Genomic DNA, 14,409 nt, shown 5'->3' on the forward strand with positions numbered 1-14,409 from the left:
GTTTGTTCAAAGACGAACAGTCAGTGCAGGATCAAAACATCACTCGTCACCGACTGCATAGTTAATTTGATTTAGCATGACCCTGGAAATAAAGACGATAAAGACGATGCGACAATGCTCATGTCAGACAAAACAGGTGAACTTCAGTTTTAAATTATAATTCATATGAGACGCTTGGAAGTTAAATAAATACTCGCCTTCAATATATGCCACGACGGCCGCAAAAATGGCAAATATCATAACCCAGTTTTCGGCTACAGTTAATTATTTCCGGGTAGAAAAATAACGAGCTCTCATTGGCTAATGGGCGTCACGTGAGCTACTACGGAAGAGACTTGTTTTGCCTTTGCCGCATTTGGCGCAGACTTTGAGCGCCAGCGTTGAAAAAAAAAATACATCTGTTATTTCAATTTACAAACAACAACAACAACAATATTTCGACCCACTCAAAGTTTTAAAAACGTTTCCCTCGTTTTGAAAAAGCCATTAGGGCCTTTCCTCCAAAGTACACGGGAGAGAGAAATCACTACTGTTTTTCTGTCATGGTAAGTACAGTTTTGTTCTTTGTGTTTGTGCACCGTTTACATTACATTACATTTATTTATTTATTTATTTATTTATTTGGCCTTGAGAAAACTGTGGCTAGGGAAATTTTTCAACAAGCAGCTACTCGTGCAAATTATACTATCATACTGTAGATGGCAGAATTTGCCATGCTCTGGAGTAGCCTATAGCCTGAAATTTATGGGCGAGATACCTTTTCCATTTTCCTTTTTTGTGCAATGATTTTATGGCTGTTTATCACTCCAATGTAACATCTTATCAGTGACCCCACAGCACTGCCACCTTGCACCAAACGCATATTCAGAATATCTCTTTTTCATTTTCTCTACTGTTTGTATAGCATACAGCTTTAAGTATACAGCCGCAAACAAATGCAATGTAAAAATATACCTTAATTTATTAGTTATCTTCACATTGTACGGCAACACACTTGCCCGCTTTTAAGGCAGTTCAGGTTATAAGGCACACTTGACTTTATTGTCAGTTCAAACATGACATGATGAAAGTATTAAACAAAATATACACATGCAAAACAAAACTGGAGAACTTACTCATTGTGCCTGCTTGTGAAAAAGTAGTTTTGAACACATGACTTCTTTCTAGTCAATGAAACAGATGTTTTGGTCTGGCCAGCTTTAGCTTGGATGTAATGCATTTGTGACTTGACAGTATTATTTTTTTTAATCATAGAAGAACATGAAATATAGAAACACAAACAAAACACAAAAGAGAATGCAAAGCCCTGTAACATTCATAAAATACTGACATGGTCCCATCGCCATGTCGACCATGAGCTTTTTTCGGCACATGCTGAAGACATGCACAAGAAAGCCACGTTGGCCTCCAGAAACTATGGACACAACAAAACAACGTTTCAAATGCCAGTCATACACAACAGCAGTTTTTTTTCCTGTTATTAAACCGCTTTTTAAGTGGTCGACTTAAAATAGAATCATGTAATTACTTTCGAGGCACTTAGCTACTTTATGTTTCAGTCAACATGACCGCTTCGAAGCTGTTAATTTGGAAAATAGAACAAAAACACACACACAACCAGTCAAATAAGGCTCATTAGATGGCCTCTTGCTTGGTGATAGTCGGCTGAGGGATAGAAGTTGGCTGCTTGGGGACAGTGGCTATGACTCCTTGAGCTATTTTGTAATGTTCTGAGCTGGACGCTGTAGGCGGAGACGGTATCGGGGTTTCCGGAGTGGCTGGAAAGTAGAACACAAAGCAACAAGCGCCAATTAGTAAACGAGAGCGAGTGAGAAAAACTGCTCTCTATTTGCTCCCCTGCGGGAGAATATATCTCAGCACAACACCATTTTCAGATAAGAACAGGTACTTTTGTGAAATTTCTCAGCGCATTAAACATGTTAAGAAAGAATAACAGACGTTTTCTTTGACAAAGTAAGCCAGATTAGTTTGCATGAAGAATTTCAAGGATTATTGTGCCAAGGCCTTTCAGCGACAAACATGACGACGAGGCTGCGCAGGGAGTTGAGAGGGAAAAACCTGTTGCACATTTAGATGAATGGAAAGCCAGCTGTCAAGAAACTGTCAAACTGTTTGCTCTAATTAGTAACATGATAAGTGGCTGCTATCCTTGTGGAATTTTTTGAAGGAAAAACAAAACGGAATGAACACTATAAATGCCTCCATAACAAATAAATTCAGAAGAAGAAAAAACTCAACATGACCTAGTCTGTTCTTCTCTCAAATAATTCTTCCATTTGCACTATTTTGACATGCCAGCTTGCAGAACCTCTTGGAATTTTGGCCTGCATGAGCTTATTGGTGGATATTTTAAACAGAAACTCATCAGCCAATCGGAGAAGGACTTCCCTGAAGGGCGAGGAGATTCTGTATATGGACCAATAATCACGTCAGACAGTTTGATGGTGTTTTTGGCCATTTTTCTATTGGCAACACTGTATCACATTCCACATATCACATCACAAAAACGTTCCCCAAAAAGGCAACTTTTTTTTCTACGCAAAAAAATCGAACGCAGTTGCACCGTTTGAAATCATTCAGCATTTTTTACACCTCCCTAATCACTACAAAATGATTTTGACTCGACATTTTAGGAACACATCTATGCTCACAAGTACAAATCCCACCAAAATTCATCCAGACCTTGCATTTTGACAGACTCATTTTTGTAAAACTGTCATGGATTGGTGACTGTAATTTCATTTTTTTGTTTGTTTTTTGTACGTACAGATTTGTCCATTATGGATGGGCGTGGGCATGTTGCTGGCCACGATGACATTGCTGCTGAGGTGCTCCTGAACCAGGTGAGGGTGAAGAGAATGAGGTGCATGTGCCGCTTCATTGGCAGAGCCTGGAAAATAATAAATGTTTAATATTAATACTTTTCTATCAACACATGCGGTAATCCACTAAACCATCTCTTGCACCAGCACATTAAGAGAAAAAAAAAGCCCATCATTTACATAGACACTGTATACATTTGCACCTTTTTTAAAAAAAAAAATTAAATAACCAATTTAATAAATTTTGTTTCATCCAAAAGTAATTTTATTTGTCCTAATATTTTTTATTTATTTATTTTCTTTTGTACCAAAAAATAAATGATCGTCCTACTGCACGGTGCACAAGCTGCAACATAACTAAATAAATAAATAAATATTATTATACATTCTGTTTGGTCCAAACGGAACTTACATAATTATAGGGTTTCAATTTTTTGTTCTTAATATTTTTAAATGCTTCAACATGTTCTTGTTTTGTACCAAAAAAGAAATCATTTGAATAATCATGATTTCAATTATTGCCAAAATAATCATGATAATAATTATTTTTCCCCCTTATTTTCCATTGTACTACGGATGAGACAATCCACTCTGAAGTCCAGTACTTCAACCAATAAGTAGTAAGCACTCACCTCCGAGAAGCATCTCCTGTAGAAGATTGTCAATCTTGGCCATGCCGAAAAGTTTGACAAACTGGATTTGTTCAATCATCTGCCAGGTGATGCTCTGCAGTGTGGGCAGCAGGAGTAGCAGCTCCCCGAAACGTCCGCGGGAGTCGTATTGCCGGTCGTTGATGTAGTCCTCCAGGCTGACCTGGACTTGGTATCGCATCCGTTTGATCTTTCCGGGGTCACTCAGACCTTTTGCGTCTGTGGGCAAACACAAGCCATGTATTTGCCAAGGAATTAGTCACGACTGCACAGTATTCTTATTGGCTCAACCTTTGACCTTTTTTAACATGAGGTCACATTTACTTCCGGGTGGCAGAAGTTCGAGAATTCCTATGGTACACAAAGGCTTTTGACCAAGGTTGGCGTTATGTTTTTCTCACATTCTGCCACCCCAAGTACCCCAGCCAGCACCTATGACTGAAAAGGTCTTTCGTACCTGGATCAAAGAAAACAATAGCCTTTAAGCAGGCATATTCGTTATCATCTATTTGAAGCTCCTGGAAGGGAAGCACCAGCTCATCCAGGATCCTCACAGCCACCCGGCCCACCTCCAGCTCTGGGCAGTTCCTGGGAATGATGTAATCATTTCCTGTAACACAATCAACCCTTATTATGACCACAAGAAGCGCAAGATTGATGTGAGATCGTTTTGATAACCTGATTGGACAAAAATGGCACTGAGGTGCTGATTTTACCTAATAAAAGGATATCTTTGTAGAGCATGGACCTCTTCGCAGCGCCAAGCAACAGATGTTCTCCTGCATGAGCTCGAAGCAATGCCACCTGAAATAGTGATGCTATTTTTCACTTACTTTTCTAAAAAAAAAAAAAAAAAAAAATAATAATAATAATAATAATAATATCAATAATAATAATAATAATAAAGTAACATGACACAAGGGGGAAAAATTGAGCTTGCGGGTAAGTTGTGGACAAGAAATAGATGCAGGAGTATTACATTAGCACAAAATACTAGCATCTTTGCTAGAAAGTAAACTGTAATACGCAATGTCCTCAACAGGTTTTCGGATTCTGGTTTTTGTTTTGGAACTTTCATTTAATATACAAGCAAGATGACCAGAAAGTAAGTGGAGAAAAGGTTGTTCTAAACACGCTTAGCAGGAATGCTTAGCCTGGAAGCAAAATTGACTTATGGCATAGATCCCTCCTGATCAACCCTTATGAAAGGATGTTACCCATAATCCTTTAAGGCAGCAATATTAAAAGCAACAGGCCACCGTAAGTTTACCCCAGCTTCACAACTATGGAGGACCAAAACTGCCAAAATTCAAAATAAATAAATGACTAAATAAATAAATGAATAAAAGTGAAAATAACAACGGATATAAATAATTCAAAAATAACCAAAAAAATATCTATAAATGGGGGGGAAAATATACATAAATAAATACATTTGTATTTAATTTTGGAATTTTTTTTTTAGATCCGTTTTTATTTTAACTCTTAGTCTTTTATTTATTTAATCATTTATTTCTTTTTAATTTTGGCAGTTTTGGTCCATACTGCCAGGACGAAATGTTATTCAAATGAGGGGGCGGTCCTAAGCATGACTTGGGTTGGACTCCACTGTTGCAAACTGCCTGCCAGTGGTCGAGGGAGCGGCTCGGCGAACAAGGCTCACCGGCTCTCTCACCGGCTTGCATTGGAGAGCTCCAGCAATGAACGACTACCCTGTCCACTCTCACCACAATTTGCGACTTGAGTTCCTAGACAACAAGTCGAGGTGACAGTGGAGTCCAACCCAAAACACGCTTCGGATTATGTTTTTGTTTCATCCAAAAGTAATTTTATTTGTCCGAATATTTTCAACCTCATTTGAATAACATTTCATCCTGGCAGTATGAACCAAAACTGCCCAAATTAGAAATAAATAAATGACTAAATAAATAAATAGGTAAATGACTAAATACATAAATAAATGACTAAAAGTGAAAATAAAATTTTTTATAAAAAAATCCATCCATCCATTTTCTGAACCGCTTATTCCTCACAAGGGTCGCGGGGGGTGCTGGAGCCTATCTCAGCTGGCCAACCAATCGCAGGGCACACAGAGACGAACAACCATCTACGCACACAAGCACACGTAGGGACAATTCGGAGCGCCCAATTAACCTGCCGTGCATGTCTTTGGAATGTGGGAGGAGACCAGAGTACCCGGAGAAGACCCACGCAGATACGGGGAGAACATGCAAACTCCACCCAGGAAGGCCAAAGCCTGGACTCGATTTTACATCCTCAGTACTGGGAGGCGGACGTGCTAAGCAGTCACCACCGTGCTGCCCAATAATAATATCCATCCATCCATCCATCCATCCATTGTCTGATCTGCTTGCTCCTTACAAGGGTACACCCTGAACTGGTTGCCAGCCAATCACAGGGCACACCAATAATAATATATAAAATAAAATAAATTATAATATAATAATAATAATAATAATAATAATAATAAAATAGGGATGTTTCATATAGGCTTTACATGGTCGGGATTTTAGGCCAGAAAATAAAAATCTTTAAAAAAAAAAAAAAAAAAAAACACTGTTAAACATTAAGTACAATATAATTTCTTAATTTGTAGAGCTAATCAATGACATCATAGGCCGATCGGGCAAATTAAGGCATTAGAGTCAGTCACCAATTTTGCATAAAATGCCAAATATCGTCCAATCCTGAGCCTGCCGCAGATCGGCGTAAAGTCTACTTCGATACCACAAAAAATTAGATACAAATGTATTTATTTATGTATATATATATATTGCTGTTTTTATTTCCATTTATATATTTTTTTTAATTTAATTTTCAAATTATATTTTTCATATCCGTTTTTATTTTCACTTTTAGTCATTTATTTCTGTATTTATTTATTTACTTATTTATTTATTTTGAATTTTGGCAGTTTTGGTCCTCCATATTACCCAGCAGTTCAAGCATGACAATATCATTATTTTGTATTTTGGACACACATTATACCTACTTTGTAACCATAAATTAGTATTCTGTACACAGTTTATTAAATAAATAAATACATCCACCCTGTCAATTTTGGGGCTGTGTAGTCCTATCCTAGGAGTCTGTGAGGAAAACAAATCCCTTCCTAATACAAGATGAGCAAATGAGTTACCAAGAGCTGGTGATCACACTGTTAATGATTCAGTACTTTTTCTCCAAGAAGGGATATAACTTTAAAACCTGCTCATCATATTGTAACTGAGCATTAAAATACATTAACCACTCTGCATGGAGCGTGTACGCTCATGGGTGCCGAGCAAAGCCTCCTCCTCCTCCTCCTCGCTGCAGGTTTTAATCATTTAGCTTGATTTCTGTCAGCGCATGTTTGGAGAGAACTTATTTGGGTGGCCGTGTGTCTTGTGGATGGACGTTATCCCGGTAGTGGGCTGGTTGATGAGTGACCAGAGTGTCTATACAACTATGTACACTGTGTCTGAGTCTTACCTGGTCATCCAGGGGCAGGTCACAGAAGGCCGGGATGTACTTGGCCCACTCCACCAAAACCAGCAGCTGCTGTTTCATGGACTCGCACACGTCCGTGATGGTGGCGATCTTTTTGGTACGGACATCACCGTTCAGGATGGGCGTGGGGGAGGTGATCTGAACGGGGCGAGGTCGAAGAAGCCTGTTACAGCACTTGCTCGTTCATGGTCATTAACGAAGGCCCGTACCTGTCTTGACAGCACGTCTGCTTGGATGAGTGCATTGATGGAGGGTAAACTGCTGTCTTCATAGCTGGATCTTCTGGTGCTGATGCGGTCTCTTTCGTTCTGCACGGCTGCACACATTCATACGTGTTACACGCAAGCTGAAAGGCGCCAGAAACCAGAAAGGCCTTCTCTGCTGGCCCAAAGACCATAAGAAGCGCTGACCTACATTTGCAGCCTATGTACATTCCGTAACCATATTTGTATCTCAAATCATCTTTGCCCAGTGAAATGAATGGAAATGCAATTAATCTGTTCCAGCCCCTCTCAAAAAAGACCAAAATAAGTTTTTAACATGTTTTTTAGAGGTGCAATAATTCATCACTTATCAACAACTAAATTATTATCAAACTAATCAACTATTTTGATAATTGATTAATCTAATTACGTAATTGTAATTTCAGCCTCTCAACACAAAATATTGTCCGATTTCTGTAGATCTCTATAAAATAGATGAATTGATTTTATCTTTGTGTTGAATCACAATAAGACATTTGCAAACATCTGTTTTGACTTCGGACACAATAATCAACAGTTTGCCAGTATATAAATAAAGTTGAGTTGAGTTGAGTTGTAATCCAATTTATTATCCGATTATTATCATTATTACAATTTATTATCCGATTAATCTAAAAAATAATCAACAGATTAATCGATTACTAAAATAATTATTACCGGTAGTTGCAGGTCTAGTTTATTCATAAGAAAAATTGCACTGGACAGTATTGTACGTTATAAAAACACAAAGTAGTTACATATGTGCAACACATTACCTGCAAATACGGAAAATGTGAGGCTAAAACACAACTGTACCTAATGTATTGTCCTTTCTTTTACGGATGGCGACTCATATCTGGAAAAACCTGTATGTGAAGGCGCTCGTATCTCAAGGCATCACTGTATGCAGTGATTCTCTTTGCTGCACTGCCTCCAACACATGTGCAGTCAATTTATTAATTTACATTTTCTTATTTTAATTTTTTAATTAATGCATTAATTAAATGTATTATTATTTAATTTATGTTTCATTTAACACAATTTAATAAAGCTATTTTCATTTAATTATTTAATTTAATTGAAAAAATTATGATTTTTATTTATTCATTTTTTTTAACCACTCAGATTTCAAATTCGCCTCACACGATGAGGTCAGCATTTTTCCCTCCTCTGATTGGTGGGTCGCAGCAAGCTAAGTTAGGCAAGCGAAACACATATGTGCACATTATTAAGTACAGGGAGTTAAGGCGCACTCGACCTAAGGCGTTTCGACTTTACAACGGTTACGCCCGGTCCGCCATTTTGGCCCGGTCTGCCATTTTGGCTCATTGTCCGCCATATAGCCCGCAGTGTTTTCCCCTCGTCCTCTATTTAGCCCTAAGCTAGTGCTAGCGCTTGTGCACTTGTGGGAGTATCTTTTGCTTTTTTTGCCCTCTTTTTTTCCACGTAATGGCCCCAAAGAAGAAAGCTACGTCTTCTATCTTTTAAATGTTTCTGGATAAATACAGATTGTGAATGCCTCCTGTTTTATTACGTTTAATTTTAAGTAATATTGCTGCTTTCTGTACTGTAGTTATGAGAAGCTAGTGGTGGTATTCGGTCCGCACTTCCACAAAGGCAGTAAAAGTCAAACTGTGTGTGCCTTTAAAGAGAGGCTGCTGAGTCATGTCCAAAGAAAAATAAGACTTCCAAGGCTGTCATGTTTATCAGTATATGGCTATTATTGCTGGGAGGTGTTTGCTCAGCATAAGCCACTCAGAGACTTGATCGCCCCGTGGAGTGATCATTAACAACTCCTCTTTAGCTGTTTCGACACACCCGACCGAACTCAGTGCTGTCACTAGAGTGAGGGAAGCGCACGTTGACGCTCATGCTCGACTCTCGTACCTTCTTTCTTCATGCCAGCCCTGAAGCATTTCTTCAGTCTGCAGTATCGGCATTGATTTCTCTTGTCTTTGTCCACGATGCATTGCCTGTTGAATCTGCACAAGTTGCATTTTGTGCTGTCATTCAGTCACCAAAGACACTCAACACATATTGTTCCTTCTTGGATTCCCACCTGCATGAGTACATGTGGTTTTTGCGGACGCTGCGGCGAAAGAAGCCTTTGCAGCCATCGCAGCTGGATGCGCCGTAGTGCTTGCCCGTGGCTCTGTCCCCGCAGATCGCACACAGGCTGCCCGACGTCAGGTGGCCCGCGCCGCTCATGTTGGTGCTCTCAGCTGGCGAGGAATCTGCGGAAACACGCCGCCGCGATCGAGTTCATGCCAGGTAGTGTCAAAAGGCTTGCAAAGGCTCATTCCAAAATCTTTCTCAGGACTCAACAGAGTAAAACAAAGAAGGGGCATTTTTGAAATAGTCCAAATTGGAGACTTTGCATGGGAATTAACCGGAACATTTCATGGCATGGTAGCATGTCACAAGCAGACATCCATGCAAAATAGACAGCTCTCCTTGCCCAGATACTAGATTTTCTTCATTACTCCATTTTTTTTTCTCATTTCACTGCTTGCTCTAGTCAGGATTCCTTATCAAAAATGTTGGAAATTCCTGCTTCTTTCCCATAAATTCCTGGCAAATTCCCATGGAAAGATTCCTACTTGGAAATTTGCCGGAAATTCTACAACAGCAAGACGATGCTCATAAATTGCTGATCAAACAGTCACGAAAAATTGTGGCGATCACTTCCCCTCCTCACGCAACAAGAGACATTAAGTCAACCAACAGAACAGGTGTTCACAGTCTGTAATTAAGTAGAAGTACACGTAACGTAAAGTATGAGTACTGACTCAAACCAAAATAGTGAAGACTCCAAAATTCATGAATATTCAAAAAACGTTTTGATAACTTGGCACAACACTGACACTACTTTAGTTGAAGTGCTGATAACTGAAAAAAAAAATCTGGTTACATTCCGCATGTTGTTGGTTAAAAGCTAGCTAGCGTTGCCTTAACTTTGCTAACATTGGGAACTGATGAAAAAGAAAATACAAGACTGATAACAACTAAAAAAAAAAAAATGTACTTACTTGTTTGAGTTTTTCAGGTCAGATATTCTGCGCTTGTGCTTTTTAAACTGGCACAAGATGCAAACATATTTGCAACGAATCACTGTTTTAGCAGACAATATCAACCTATTTTCATCAGGGAATATCCTGCTTCTCTGAATCTGTTGTTTTTCTAATACTCAAAATCTCAATTAATCAAGATCATAACCTTGATTGACTTAACTGCTGTGTGCACGTAGAAAGTTCAGATATCTCTTTTCAAATGTAAATAGTCAAAGAGAGCTGGAAATGAAGTACAGATACCTGAAAAATATTGACAGTAATGATGTATTTGTACTTGGCTACTTCCCTCTGCTGGTCTACAGAGCATCACAAAAGTACGTTGGCTTCAATCTGATGAGTGCCGACAGTTTTCCTGCCATCTCCCGACTGGCTCAATCAATCACGCTACTGAGTGACGCTTCTATTGATTGAAACAGGCGAGTGGGCCTGGCATGAAAAACAACTCCTGGGAAAAAAATTTGCGGCTTCTTCATCACAGTCAGGATGACAGCCGGGCGTCATGGGAGAGTGCACCTTTGAAATAGTTGGAAGCACTTAAGGCATAAAAAAAAGAAGTAATGATTATGGAGTTGGGTAACAGAGCATTTAACAGGAACGGCCCCCAACTCAAGCTGGTGAAATCAAGCCAATAGCACCCGCGACACTGCTAAATTCAGGCAGATGACTCTTGAGGTGTTGAGAAAGTTTTACGCTCACCTGCACCCATGGCCAGCACGTGCATGTTTTCAAACTCCAGCGTGGTGTACGCCGGGTCGAGGGCCTCGCTGTAGTCTGCCATGTCCATGTCTACCAAAGCGTTCAGCCACTACCTGACGCTGTGATGGAAAGACTCGTCCCAGAAGCTAATGTGCCCCCCCACCCCCGCACCACCCTGCTCCTTCTTCTTCTGACCCCCCCTCCCTTGAACACCTACGGCCACCCCCTCCTTCTTTCGGCTGGCTCCACCCAGACGTGGGGTTGCTCCCCAACTTGACGGAGAGCTGACAGGCGACTGACATGAGCTGGCCTCCTTCCCTCGTGCCGCTAACTAGCCAAGAGGTGGGCTGCCTGTCGCTGGTTGATGGTTAACTAACCTCCTCGATGGCCAATTGCTGTTTTTTCTCTCTCTCTCCCTGAAGAGATAGCAAAACTTTGATATCTTCCATCCTCGTCATCAGCAATGTTTCAACAATTGCCCCGTGAGAGGTAAACGCACGCACGCGTTATTTGCGTGCGTCACATGCGTGCACGCAAGTCCAGCATCCACCTGAGGGGGACCGAACACATCGCTCCATCATATTTCACTACTTCTTTGCTGCTAAATCTGAGTTAATGCCGGCATAATGAATAGGCCTAACAATTCATTGTTTATGAAATGGTGCACAAAAGGCTTGTTTATTGGTCAGCACATTAAAAGAAGGCACAGGGGATAAATTAGTTTCTGAAAGGCTGACTCAAGCCAAGAATGCCAGTCAGTTCATTAGTTTTTGCAAGTTCGGCTAATGGGAATAAACCAAAAAAAATAAAAAATGGATGTTCGATATAGGATTTTAGGCTGAAAAAAACTAAAAATAAAACCCAAAAATTCTTTAAAAAAAAAACAATATATATATATATATATATATATATATATATATATATATATATGTTAGGTATATGTATATATGTTAGGTAATATATTGATATAGGCTTTACATGGTCAGGATTTTAGGCCAAAAATAAATAAAAATACCCCCCCCCCCAAATTTTTTTTTTAATTAATTAATCAATTAATTAATTAATTATTTAATTAATTAATTAATTAAAAAATAGGGATGTTCGATATAGGCTTTACATGGTCAGGATTTTAGGCCGAAAAAAATTAAAAATAAAAGCCAAAAATTCTTTAAAAAAGAAAAAAAAGGGATGTTCGATAGGCTTTACATGGTCAGGATTTTAAAACAAGTAATAAAGTAAAAAAAAAAAAAAAAGAAAAAAGTCTTTGTGACGTGCTGAGAGAGAAATATATTCCATTTTGTCTAGTTTTGTATTTTTAAATAGTGTTAATATGTTACATTAGAGAGAAATTCCATTTTGACAATGTTTTTTTTTAATACTGTATATTGACAATTAAAAATCCTCCAAATCCTAATGAAAATTCACGTTATTTGTCATACATTTCCTGTAATGAATTGTTTTGTCCAGTCAATCAATCCTTGGATGTTTAAGTTTTTTTTTTTTTTTTTTTTTTTTTGTGCACAGTGGCCTCATGGCGCATGTGACACAGCAAACAGCCGAGTTGTATTTGAAGAGAAAGTACCAGTACACAGCAGCAGGTCAACGATCTCAAGTTCAGCGAGCAGTTAACCCCCATGCAACCAACTTGTTAACCGTGCACACTCGGCGACGCTCGTAAAAGGTTTTTTTTTTTTTTTTTTTTTTGCTTCTTCAGCCCATAACGCTAAACACGCTCACTGGGAGATGATGGGCTCCATGATTGGATTTTCACAAACCTGACTTGATCTCCCATCCCTCCCCCACCACGCTAATCCAATCACAAAGTGAGGTGATTAAAACCTACACAAGTGATTAACTCATGTGAAACTCCACCCTAAATTAAAACAAATAAATAAAAGAAAGAAAGAAAGAAAGAAAGAAAGAAAAACAAGATTTCAGTGACACGTTTCAACGTCACAAACCGTTTGCTACCAATGTAAAAATTTAACAGACCTTGTTTTAGCTCTATCAAAGGTTTACTGCTTTATTTATTGACTTAATTGAACCTTCATTTTTTTTTCCCATGAACTTGCAGATTGTCATTTGCAATGGTGACCCGGCACCCAAACAAAACAAAACAAAACAAAAAAAACACAAAAAAAACGAACGTTTGGCTAAAATAAACACATGCCAGAACAACACGAAAATTAGAATCATCTTTAGTGGTAAAAAATGCAAGGAATTTGTTTATGGTAGTTTACTGCAATAAGCAATTGCACAGGATTTCAATCGTCCATCCATCCATCCATTTTCTTGACCGCTTATTCCTCACAAGGGTCGCGGGGGCTGCTGGCGCCTATCTCAGCTGGCTCTGGGCAGTAGGCGGGGGACACCCTGGACTGGTTGCCAACCAATCGCAGGGCACACAGAGATGAACAACCATCCACACTCACACGCACACCTAGGGACAATTCGGAGCGCCCAATTAACCTGCCATGCATGTCTTTGGAATGTGGGAGGAGACCGGAGTACCCGGAGAAGACCCACGCGGGCACGGGGAGAACATGCAAACTCCACCCAGGAAGGTCCGAGCCTGGACTCGAACCGGAGACCTCAGAACTGGGAAGCGGACGTGCTAACCACTCGACTACCGTGCCGCCCGTACTTGTTAATATTTGGCAGAAAAATATGTGCAGAAAAATTAGGGCTGCAACTAATAATAATTTAATAATCAATTAATCTGCTGACTATTTGTTGATTAATCTATGGATCTGCTTTATTCAACAAACGGACATTATTTCAAAATGCACAAAACCTCAATTGATTATGTTTCAGTTACTGGTTTGGTCTGTAATGTTCAACAGAATTCCTAAGTAGCTTTTTAATCGCAAAGAAGGAACCCTTCTGGCTTCTAAGTGAATTTGAATGTCATTTTAAATAAGCTAAACATGACCTTTTGCATAAAACAGAGATCTAAATGTGAGAACAAGTTGATGGAAAATAGCTCAATCATTGCACTGTAATCAATAGGGGTGTGAATTGCCTAGTACCTGACGATTCGATTCGTATGACGATTCACAGGTCACGATTCGATTCGATACCGATTAATCCCGATACGAATTTATAAGTCGATTGTTGCGATTTTTTTTTCATTCAAATTTAGAAAATACTAATCTGTAAGCTTGTAGAGTGTAAGATTTATATGAAAATGTATTTATTTATCTGAAATTTCAGTCTTATAGAGGTTGTAATCTGTTTCATGTTTGAACAGCATTAAAATAAAATATTAAGGCTTAATGTTCCGTTCATATAACATTCTTCCATGCTCAAGGTGTAAATCCTAAAAAAATAAAAAAAAATAAAAAAATAAATAAATCGATGCTGCCGATTATGGAATCGATTTGAGAATCGCGCGATG

At 39.0% G+C, this 14,409-nt stretch overlaps 2 protein-coding genes and 1 long non-coding RNA gene across 6 annotated transcripts in view; 1 reads left to right on the forward strand and 2 right to left on the reverse strand.

The window, feature by feature from the left end:
* ttpal (tocopherol (alpha) transfer protein-like) overlaps window positions 1–279 on the reverse strand; it is a 28,920-nt gene extending 28,641 nt beyond the window's left edge. Inside the window, exons 1-2 of one of the 2 annotated variants that reach the window (XM_077513271.1) lie at window positions 198–279; window positions 1–82 (exon numbers count right to left, since the gene is read on the reverse strand). Coding sequence is in view for 1 of the 2 variants with exons in the window: in XM_077513270.1 (XP_077369396.1) it covers window positions 198–240 (43 nt within the window). In the remaining variant the exon portion in view is untranslated. The remainder of the gene's footprint in view (window positions 83–197) is intronic. The other variant, XM_077513270.1, reaches the window with a different exon arrangement.
* Window positions 74–14,409, forward strand: part of LOC144013912 (uncharacterized) — a 15,568-nt gene continuing 1,232 nt past the window's right edge. The window contains exons 1-2 of one of the 2 annotated variants that reach the window (XR_013282365.1): window positions 74–136; window positions 2,791–2,864. This is a non-coding gene — a long non-coding RNA (uncharacterized LOC144013912). The other variant, XR_013282364.1, reaches the window with a different exon arrangement.
* Window positions 939–14,409, reverse strand: part of hnf4a (hepatocyte nuclear factor 4, alpha) — a 25,400-nt gene continuing 11,929 nt past the window's right edge. Inside the window, exons 1-10 of one of the 2 annotated variants that reach the window (XM_077513267.1) lie at window positions 11,013–11,162; window positions 9,305–9,479; window positions 9,133–9,227; window positions 7,213–7,319; window positions 6,986–7,141; window positions 4,210–4,297; window positions 3,951–4,103; window positions 3,476–3,712; window positions 2,789–2,911; window positions 939–1,778 (exon numbers count right to left, since the gene is read on the reverse strand). In XM_077513267.1, the coding sequence (XP_077369393.1) occupies window positions 1,636–1,778; window positions 2,789–2,911; window positions 3,476–3,712; window positions 3,951–4,103; window positions 4,210–4,297; window positions 6,986–7,141; window positions 7,213–7,319; window positions 9,133–9,227; window positions 9,305–9,479; window positions 11,013–11,100 (1,365 nt within the window). In that variant the 5' untranslated portion in view covers window positions 11,101–11,162 and the 3' untranslated portion in view covers window positions 939–1,635. Of the gene's footprint in view, window positions 1,779–2,788; window positions 2,912–3,475; window positions 3,713–3,950; window positions 4,104–4,209; window positions 4,298–6,985; window positions 7,142–7,212; window positions 7,320–9,132; window positions 9,228–9,304; window positions 9,480–11,012; window positions 11,163–14,409 lie in introns of those variants that run through there. The other variant, XM_077513268.1, reaches the window with a different exon arrangement.

Source organism: Festucalex cinctus, chromosome 2, assembly GCF_051991245.1.
Source record: "Festucalex cinctus isolate MCC-2025b chromosome 2, RoL_Fcin_1.0, whole genome shotgun sequence".
NCBI classification, from domain to species: domain Eukaryota; kingdom Metazoa; phylum Chordata; class Actinopteri; order Syngnathiformes; family Syngnathidae; genus Festucalex; species Festucalex cinctus.